Source organism: Oncorhynchus clarkii, chromosome 20, assembly GCF_045791955.1.
Source record: "Oncorhynchus clarkii lewisi isolate Uvic-CL-2024 chromosome 20, UVic_Ocla_1.0, whole genome shotgun sequence".
In the NCBI taxonomy this organism is placed as follows: Eukaryota; Metazoa; Chordata; class Actinopteri; order Salmoniformes; family Salmonidae; genus Oncorhynchus; species Oncorhynchus clarkii.
This window is the reverse complement of record NC_092166.1, coordinates 23232525-23243376: the sequence shown is the minus strand read 5'-3', so window position 1 is coordinate 23243376 and position 10852 is coordinate 23232525. Positions and strand designations below refer to the sequence as shown.

Here is a 10852-nt window from a genome sequence, read left to right as displayed (position 1 = left end):
AATACTATGAAACAATTCACAACCGGCTTTAGAAGACAGTGGGCTAGGATTTTTATACTGGTTGTAAAGGCAGACAACTGGAGCATTTTTCCTGTATCAAAACTCTTGAGAGTTTAAAATGATAAATGGAACGGTAGTTTCATTTTGCTTCTCCTCTTAGGTTGCCTCTTGATGGTTGAGGGCTGAACATTGACATTGGTTTGAAATAGAAATTCATCTCATCGCTGGAGAGATGAATTTGTGGCTGAGTTAATGGCTGACTGGACGTGACTTTCCTCCCTTGCACAGACGTAGCACCAGAGATGGTGACGTAATGCCGGGAGCACCAACCTGGCTGATGGTGCTCATTGCCCTCATGTAACTCTCGTTTCGCGAGCGGTATTGGGGTGAGGAGAGCAGCGCTTTGGGGTCCAGGAGCCCTTTGGGGTCCAGGGTGTCCAGGCTCCTATTGATGGAAACTTCACTCACCGCCCGCAGGTAGCTGTGGCTCCTGATCTGCAGCTTCGGAGAGTGTTCGTTGGAGATCCTGCCAATGAAGACAAGTCAACAGAGTTCAAACAGGTGTTAATAATATTGGCCTCCTGTCGTTAGCCTGATCCCAGATCTGTTTGTGCATATTCCCAACTCTTTGTCACTCATTGTGAGTTTGTGTGACATTGAGATGGCAAGATCGCACAATCAGGCTACTCTGATGTCATGGGCTCTTATAAATGTGGACGTCATTGATGCATGTTAGTTATAGTCTGATTCACTGTGATCAGCAGTCAAAGGTATGGTGCAGTAGTTATGTCTGATGGACAGATCAAAGAGAGACATTTCTGGAGCACTGGCAAGTTGTACCGGTGTCATAATTATAGTTTCATGAATCACAGCAACAGACTGGAACATTGTATGAAACAAATATTTTTTTCCACACTAAGAATGTTTCTTTAACATGCTGGGCTCTATTTTAACACAATGGTAAAGCTAAGTGCAGGCGGTAGCGCTATAGATTCAGCGTTGTGTCAGAAATATTTGTGCTATTTTCACGATTACAATTAACAGCGCGAAGGGGCTGGGTTTTGATGAATAAGCAAGTTGTGGGTGTGTTGAGGCTTGGCCTCTCACCGGCCAATCACAACATGCTCCATGGCGAAATACTGTATGTGGTAGCTTTAAGTTGTGTATTTACGTAATTGTATGTATTGCCCTGGAATCAACTCCAATTAGAATGTTAGTCTGTTATAGTTTGATCAATGGCTTACAGAATGAAAATAACAATATGTAGACCTGTCTTTGCTAAATACGTTAACTTGAACCCATTTGCATTGTTCTAAGTAATTTCATGGCTTCAATAGCATTCACACTGATATATGGGCTAGGCATACTGTAAATTACATTCACACTGATATATGGGCTAGGCATACTGTAAATTGGATTATGTCTGAGCAAAAACATGACAAACATTGTCAATAAGCAAGATGAAATTAATTATCGATAAGGCCTTAAAAGAGAACAACAATAAAAAGTTTAAAAACAAAACAACTCGTTTTAAATAGGCTATGTCACACTTACAGGCACCATAATGTATCCCTGTGGACATATAATATTAAAACAGCGAAGACTATGGAGGGTTTTACACACATCCAAACTGCTCTCAGTAGCTGGACAAAGATCCAATATAAAGAGAAAGTTATACTGCTCCCAAATAGGCCTATTTTATGAACATAATCGGAAAAACATCTTACAGATCTGATCGCATTCACACATCTCCAGAAGTTCCATAAAACCAGGAAGATTAATCATTCTAATAAGTTTGGTTGTAATACAATGTAACGAAGAACAAGCTGTTTAAAAATACAACAATAAATACATGTAATGGTATCATAAAATGGCCAGGATATATAAAAAAGACAGGCATTGCTGTTGAACCAGCCTTCATTAAAGTAGGCCTAAGGGAGTACTTGGGTTTTGAACCGATGGAACGTAAAACAAGCCATTTTTACAGGTTATAGATAACTTCTAAATACAAGGTTCATCAGTATTCACCCAGGTACTCATCTCTCGTTTCATGTTGGGCATGGACACGTAGCCTACATCATGGAAGGGGTTTTACGCACGTCCAAAACGGGACCTGCATGGATAAAATAATGTGGGCCTGCCTACAATGCATAGATAAAAAGTGAATGTCAGCTCACTGTTTTACTCCTCTCAAACTTCATATTTTAATAAAGCTTTGATGATTAAGATTTATTTCCAAGCGGTCTCAGGAGCCAAACCCTTTAACGACAGTCTTGACTACTTTGAGATTGCATTGGGCAGACAAAAAAAGCCTTCATTGAGAGGGTGGGAGGGTATGCACCAAAAGCACTTTGGGCTACTCTTGTTTCATGTGCATATGGGCAGTGTGCGTCACGGCTGAATAGGCTGCGTTTCCGCTGTCAAAATTCATGCCATAACCAGCTTTTGGTTGGTTTTAAATATCCATATCAGCGCTGCCAGAAATTAGCACTTTGGATCATGTTTTTAAGGACACACCTAAAATATTTCTACCCTGCCCATCTGAGCGCAAGCGAGCTAAAATAAGACAGGTTAATTGCTGAACCTGGCATTAGAGCTGGAAAATGTCAGAGCGCCAGTTTTTACATGACGAAATTGCAAACTAACGTCCGTTTGACACTAGCGCCGCCTTAACACCAGCCGAAAATAGAGCCCGCTGTGTCTCATTTTCACCATCAAACAAAATCAAACCAGGTGAAATTAGATCGCAACAATGTGTCTGATCCCCTCTCATCAAGACGGGCATGCTCAGTGCACGTCACGTTCACATCAGATTTGCTTAAACCTCAATCTGAGAAGTAAATACGTCCAACGAATCTCTTGATTGATTGACTTGATGTTTGTCCACTCTGCTCCTTGCATGTATTATAATATGCATGGTTTTAAAATAGACCCTGGTTACAGCTGCAAAGCCCTACCTCCATTATGCACTCTCCCATAAAGCAGGTCGAGCCAGCCAGCGACCACAGTGCTGAGGAGAAACAGCTAAATTCACTTAAGGCCACCCACGCAACACTCTAAGCAGCAGCAGTGAGGGAAGCCAAGCAGACAAGACAGCTAGCACAGTGCTGGGTTGGGTTGGCACTTGAGAAACTCTGTGTCTAAACTCGGTCTGCTCTGCTGCTGCAGCATGGTTCATTCGGTTCAGAAACTTCTACTGAAACTCCACTGTGGTCCAAAAAGCCTTCTGGGAGCTGGACTCCGAATCCAGCAGAACAAAAGAAATTGAAAAAGTTGGGACCTAAAGTGCTTGAAGGGCCAAGCTGCGGATTCCTCGGTGTTTGGCTCTAAAGGGGTTTGGTTATGCCTGATGTCACTGAAGCAGAAACATTTTGGCTTATTTTACACCAATCAGAGTTGGGGTTGTGTCGTCCTTTGACATATGTGCTGCGTGCTCTCCTTCCTTCACATTAGCCACCTCTATGACATGCACTGTACTGTCCTATCAATGGCATGAAATAGCACTGCGTCATAAATGGTATTGCAATCAATGTCCACAGTAGTACAGTAATTGTACACCATGTAGTAGATCTCACAATATACTTGATGCATTATGGCAAATAAAAACACATAAACCAACACACTGGTCATCAGACATAAGACTCTTGATCATTCCAAAGCAAATGATATGAGACAGCAATGGGATTGATGACAAAGCATATTTGTGTCTCTCTGGTATTATATCCCTATGATTTCTTGTTTACCATTTGGTAACATGAATCACATGACTGTGGTGCATTATCTAACAAGCACTGAAGGAAAACAGGTAAACGTCAAGAATACGCACGCACAAACACAGAAATGTAAATAAATAAATAAATAAATCCAAACCGGCCTATACAATAACTGCATCAAAATGGAAATAACATAAATTAATGACACATACCCTCTGCCTGCAATCCAAGTCAGACAAAACAGCAATGAGGTTCCATTCTGTGAGTGCAGCACTTTTAAAGAGAAGTCCCCAGGCTAATTAATGTAATTACTCACCATACCTTCTCCAGCAGTGTGGGTACTTAGTTAGAGATAGAGACATGCATGGTGTGTTTCTGAGGAAAATCTAATTCATATCCCTGCTGTTAGTGAAAGGTCCAGGGAGCCTAGATACTACTGTAGGCCTACGTCATAGAGGGACAAAGAAAGAAATGCCAAACTATTAGATTAGATCTTCTTTTTTGTAATAAGTCAACCTTGTTCTTGTTGATTGGGAAGGTGATTTATCAGTGTAGATTATCACATCATTACGCCACACAGTGAGTGGAGCAATAGGCTGCACCATGCGTTTACACAGGCAGCCCAATTATGATCTTTCTTCCACTAACTGGTATTTTGACCAGTCACATCAAATCTGTTGTTTCAGTGCTGACCTGATTCGTCAAAAGACCAATTAGTGAAAACATATATCAGAATTGGGCTGCCTGTGTAAACGCAGTCCGAGGGCCTGCCAAACTGTTTCTAGCACCTAGTGGAGTTCAAAACTGGAACAAAATAACTAGGAGAGGCACAGTACACTATCAAAGGCCAAGAAGCATGCAGACCTTCAGACAAAAAGCCAATACAAGCAGAGTTCAGAAAATGGATCACAGTCAGCCATGTTTTTCACTTATGTTGTCCTTCAACCAATGCCTTTAGTGAAACGTTTGTCAAAGATCCCTTTCACATTTGCATTGAGATGATTGTGTTGCTCAGGGATTGACAGATTTGTTCATTGTGCACATTGCAATGAACCAATAAGACTAGAATTAAGATCATTAACTGAAATGTTAATTTACACAGGTGTTTTTCACTTTAGCCACTTCATGTAAAACTAGGAGAACCTTACATTCATTTCCCCTGGTGTTTGAAACGTTAATACTCTTTACTCATCGAGTGGAAAAGGATGCAGAGGGGATGTTTAAGCACCAGGCTGGGTTGTCTTTTGACTTGGATGGCGCTTAAATAAATTCACAAATGCGAGCTGTACGCCCCAGATATGTCAGAGTGATACTGAAGGATACGAGCAGCCTCTCTATATAATGGTATCAAATTATCCACCACTCGAAGGGAGTCAAAAGTACCATTAAAGCTGGAGGTTGGAGAACCTCATCCTGTCACTGTTGTCCGATTTCTTCTCGCTATGCTTCTACACCACTGCAGTAAACATTCTAGTAGGTACATCCCATGCCCCAAAGAATTCAACATCATAAAAACTATGATAGTTAGTTTCATTAATTTAAAGTTAAAGTTATTTTAAAATTAGTTAAAGAGAGGAGTCTTACTTTAAGGTGGTCATTTCAGTCAGTGATGGCTGGGTGGCTTTGAGATAGCTGGCCCGTCGACCTTGGGCCTGGATCTTTGGACACAGCTTAGGACTTTCTTCTGAGTCTCCGCTGTCTTCATCCTCTGCCATAGCCTTCACGTAGCTGCCGCTGCGCATGCGCCGACACGGGATATCGTCCTCCTTCCCCTCCAGAGGTGAGAAGCCACTCCACTCATCCTGGGGCACCTGTGGGGATAAGGAAGGTGACAACAGGGCTTCAGGCACCTCCATGGATGACTGCATGGTGCCATGTACCATCCACCTGGTCCAGTCCGGCAAACGAGGCGTCACAACAATATCCAACACAGTCAGATGCGCCTCTATTTATCTCTCTGTCTCGTACTGAGCGTTGAAGGTAATAGGTAATTAAGAGACTGGTGTGAGTTCGCATGATTACACTTAAAACCCTTTCCTGACAACCTGGGCATCTGTTAGCTTGGAGTCTCCCTATGGGCACAGCCTTATGAACAGGATGCTCACAGAGAACTAGGGTGTCAGGGTGGTATGACATTTTAATTAATCTGACTGACTACTATTGTGGGTTAAGGAAAATAAATGATTGAAGGAGAAACAATGAGTTAGCCATATACAGTATATGGGCTAAACTAAATATTATAACTAGGGCACAAACACAACCTGAACTGAAACTATTATTAGTTGCTTAATAGATTAAGTACTAATATGAATACAACTAAATCCACTCCTCCATACTGCGAGGAAGTATGGCGCCCTTGGCTCAAAAGGTTTAATTCAGACACTTCGAAAACATTTGTTACCAGAGAGTATCAATTTATCTTCCAATGATATACCTCATTTGGGTAGTTAGCATAGAGCATACAAAAATACTTTGGAGACTAAGTTGATGCTGGAGAAGAGAGAATCCCACTTCTCTGAAGTCTTAGTAATTACATGAATCACTACAGAGGGAAAGGAGCCTTGGTAACTGAGGAGAAAGCCAGAGCAGAGCAGGCTAGGATGCTAGGGCCTTTGACGTCAGAGCAGAAATGAGCAGGTTGTATATAAAAGGAGGCTGTGGAGGCAGAGCGACTCAACCGCCAAGCGGCTCTATGCCCACACACTACAACACAGTACACACCGTGCTTGTGCTGCCTGTGTCCCCTGCTCGTCACAGAAATAGGCCTATCTTCACAAGTTCACACAGCCCCACATGTACCTTAGCTACCATACTGGATGTGTTCAGTGCTTTGTTGTTGTGATAACTCCACTATAACAGCTCTGTTTACTTTTATCTACTGTACCGAAATGGTCAATGCACATGGTGTGGGGCTGAATAGTTCAAGATCTGAATGTTGTGTTGCTTGGCTACTGCGGTAGCAAATAATTTATGAGTTATAAGAATATGTCAGTAATTGAGTACTGTATGTTTGTGTATTTGTCACTGGGTTAAACCTGGTGAACTGTTTGTTTGTGCATATATGTACAGAATACAGTATCCATAATACTTTAGTATACATAACTCAACAAATCTACTCAAAACATAACATTGACATCAAAATAACTACACTAATTTAGAAGTTTTGATTTCAGAAAAGCTGCATAACATTTTGGGCATCAATTCTCCCATGGCACTGAACTTACGGACATAACTGGTCTCCATTTGTACTAATAATGCAGCCACTGCTATCCTATCCCAGCATTCAACTCAAACCTGCCAATAATGTTGGTAGGTGTTTCTATGGTAACAGGTTAACTATATTACAGCAGAAAAAGATAGCAGGATATGAGGGAGTAAATGGGAAACATCTATGCAGACCAATACTCCAAGTCGGTATTCACGTAATAAGAAGGAATTCCACTCGACCACGCACACAAATTGGGAAAACAAACATTCTTTCCTATTGACCCCCATTGTAAAAGAGTCAAATTTGTCGCTGATCTATTGTTATACAGAGATAACAAGACATGCAGGAAAGCTGCTGTGTTGTTCCAACGTACATGCAAACAGGTTAAAAAAATCCCGAACTACGGTTCGCAATGCTCCCACGTAGGGAAATAGAGCCTGCCAGAAGAGCCCTGAGGGTTCAGGTTATTGGGAGAGTGGGAAATGTGGGGACCATGTGTCCAAGTAGGCTTCACATACTGTAGCTATGTGTGTGGAAAACATTTCATCACAGGTAAGACATTTCACTTGTTTAGTATAGTCCGTTTGTAACGCCCTTCACTACTTGCAGCTGTATAGTCTGTTTGTTTGTGTTATTGGTCTTGGCTAGCTTAATGTTCGGGTTGGTAGCTAACTAGCACTCACTCACGTGGCACCATCATGAAAAGGGGCATGAGGGAAGCCAAACAATTTTCAGTAGTTAGAAAACTCGGGAGCAGGCAATGTTAAAAAGTAATCTTTAGTCATGTTCTACTTTTCTTAAATGTAGTTTTGTAATTCACTAAAACAAGCAGACAAGAAAATTGTGTTTGAAAAAGGCGAGATATTTGCTGTGAGCCAATGGGGTAACCTAGGTTACCACAGGTTATTTTCTGTAATTCTGACTACTGACTGTCCAAACAGCAAGTTACAAGTACTAAATCGCATTTGTGTGTGTTCAGACAGCGGTCATCTGCTGACAAGGCTTTGCTAGTTGTCATAGTAACAACAGGTGTGTGCGCAGTGGTGTATGTTGGTTGATGGTGGTGCTCCTGCTTCCTATCCCTCAGAAGTGATGTAGCAAGTTAAGGTGACAACATTGCCTGCTATGGACGTTTTGCAGTTGCTTTGAATGTTCAAAATCATTGTGTAATAAACACTTTTAAAGCCTCAAAGGATAAGGTGATCCAACTTTCAAAACGAGTCCTAGCTAGGTAGCTTTCTAGCACATTCAATAATTTGTTTGTGAAACATTAACAAGCTAGTTAGCTACCACATGTTCAATTCCAAATAGTCTAAAAACCACTTGAGGGCAAATAAATTAGAATGGACCGCTCACATGGCCAGGAATCAGTTTGAGATCTGACTTCAAACCACCTAAAAAAGGTGGTTTGAAATGTGACTTGAAATATCTGATTCCATGTGCTTTTTGGCTGTTCAGACTGCAGGAAAAATAACATATTTGAATCGGATATACAAATAAATAGGATATTTTTATTACCCCCCTTTTCATGATATCCAATTGCGATCTTGTTTCATCGATGCAACTCCCCAACGGGCTTGGGAGAGGCGAAGGTCAAGTCAAACAATGCTGGGCCAAATGGGCCAAATGTGTGCCGCCCTATGGGACTCCCAGTCACTATCAGTTGTACAGCCTGTGATCGAACCTGGGTCTGTAGTGATACCTCAAGCACTGCACTGCAGTGCCTTAGACCTTAACACCCGCCTGCTTAACCCGGAAGCCAGTCGCACCAATGTGTGGGAGGAAACACCATTCAACTGACGACCTAAGTCAGCCTGCAGGCGCCCGGCCCGCCATAAGGAGTCGCTAGAGCCGTGATGAGCCAAGTAAAGTCCCCCTGGCCAAACCCTCCCCTAACCCGGACGATGCTGGGCCAAATGTGTGCCGCCCTATGGGACTCCCAGTCACTATCAGTTGTACAGCCTGTGATCGAACCTGGGTCTGTAGTGATACCTCAAGCACTGCACTGCAGTGCCTTAGACCATTGCGCCACTCGGGAGGCCCCAAATAAATAGGATTTGAGTCACTTCAAACTGCCAATGTGGCTTTAGAGACTTACCCAGAAAGACTCACATCTGTAATCACTGCCAAAGGTGGTTCTACAAAGTATTGACTCAGGGGTGTGAATACTTCTCTAAATGAGGTAATTCATTTTCAATAAAGTGACAAAAATATCTAAAACATGTTTTCACTTTGTCATTATGGGGTATTTTGTGTGCAGATGGGTGAGAAAAAATATATTTAATCCCTTTTGAATATAGGCTGTAACACAACAACATGTGGAATAAGTCAAGGGGTGTGAATACTTTCTGAAGGCACTACTACCGGTGACTTTTTATGTATAAACCCACCTCATCCAATATAGTACCCCTGCACATTGAATAAGGTGCTGGCACTGACCTCTATATACTACTTGGCGTTCGTATATATTTCTTTAAATCTCATAGGAGAAGCTTGTGTTTTTTTATTTAATTTAAGTTTTTATCATATTTTCTATATTATTAGTGATGCACCGATATGACATTTTTGGCCGATACCTATATCCGACATTTGTCTTGCCAAAAAAACATTAAAAAGGCTTTTAAGCATTCTAGTACAGTTAAATAGTTAACACACACAGCGGTCTAAGGCACTGCATCTCAGTGCAAGAGGTGTCATTGGTTCGAATCCAGGCTGTATCACATCCGGCTGTGATTGGCAGTCCCATAGAGTGGCGCACAATTGGCCCAGCGTCGTACAGGCCGTCATCGTAAATAAGAATTTGTTGAAGAACTGACTTGGCTAGTTAAATAAAGGTTACACACACACACACACACACACACACCAAAAAGTTATTTTGTTGGCATCTACGTATGTCCCTATTACCAGTAAAACATAATCAAAACCTATTTCGTTCACTTACTTGCTGTGCTGTTTCGTTGTTCAGTCGTTTCATTCTCTACCAGGATTTCTATGGAACGGCGTTTGGTCAAAGTGATTGTTGACCAATCAGGACCTGAATATGACTGCACGTTACATAATCATTTAACGCATTCATTGATTGACATAGTTATTACACATTGATTACACTATCACTCGTATTTCATATGTCACAACGATTCATCAATACGTATGCTATGATGCTGGTAAGCAAGCATTTTGCTACACTCGCATTAACATCTGCTAACCATGTGTATGTGACCAATAAAATTTGATTTGATAAAGTTTGCACACCTACAGTGTTGGTCGTAAAAAAAGCTAGCTAGCTCATGGATGCAAACAATTTTCTACCCCAAAAACATAGCAAAATGACAATCTAGGTGTCATCTAAAGAACCTTAATTTATAAGACAATTCTTATTTGATTAATGGTGGTCGGACCCATCTATGTGAAGCTAGACACAATAAGGATTAGCCACAATAGTGGACTTTGAGGTTAGCCTTCACAATAAAAGTATGGCCGGCCTGGTCGAGCCTCAGTAGCCAGATGAAGATAGCTGGCTGCTTATAACGTTAGCTCTGGGCAACAGGGTAAGTAGCTGGCTAGCTATTTATTTTCATGAATGAAAGTTTAATTTCAATGGGCTAACAACAAGTGGCAACCTAGCTAATACTTACTCACAAGGATTCCTAAATCATTGCTAAGAAAAATGAAAATGACTGCAGTTTCTACTGGTCTACTGGTTTTCAGGCTGGTTGTATTGGCGCTAGCTAGGTACCAAGCTAAAGCTAGCTAACCTAGAAGTTGCGGTTGAACACATTATGCTTCATTACCAACACAGTATTGTAAGCACACCATTCGTGGCCGGTGTTTGCTTGTTTGCAGACTTTTTTGAACAGCTTTGACAGTACTACTGTATATGTTTTGACACGCAAGAACCAAAAGGCATTCCATAGTATGTATGTCGTGAAGC

General features: G+C 41.5%; 1 protein-coding gene across 1 annotated transcript in view; it reads right to left on the bottom strand.

The window, feature by feature from the left end:
* Nucleotides 1-10852, bottom strand: part of LOC139376093 (disks large-associated protein 1-like) — a 72218-nt gene that overhangs the window by 20678 nt on the left and 40688 nt on the right. The window contains exons 3-4 of the mRNA XM_071118273.1: nucleotides 5298-5524; nucleotides 331-526 (exon numbers count right to left, since the gene is read on the bottom strand). Coding sequence (XP_070974374.1) covers nucleotides 331-526; nucleotides 5298-5524 — 423 coding nt within the window. The remainder of the gene's footprint in view (nucleotides 1-330; nucleotides 527-5297; nucleotides 5525-10852) is intronic.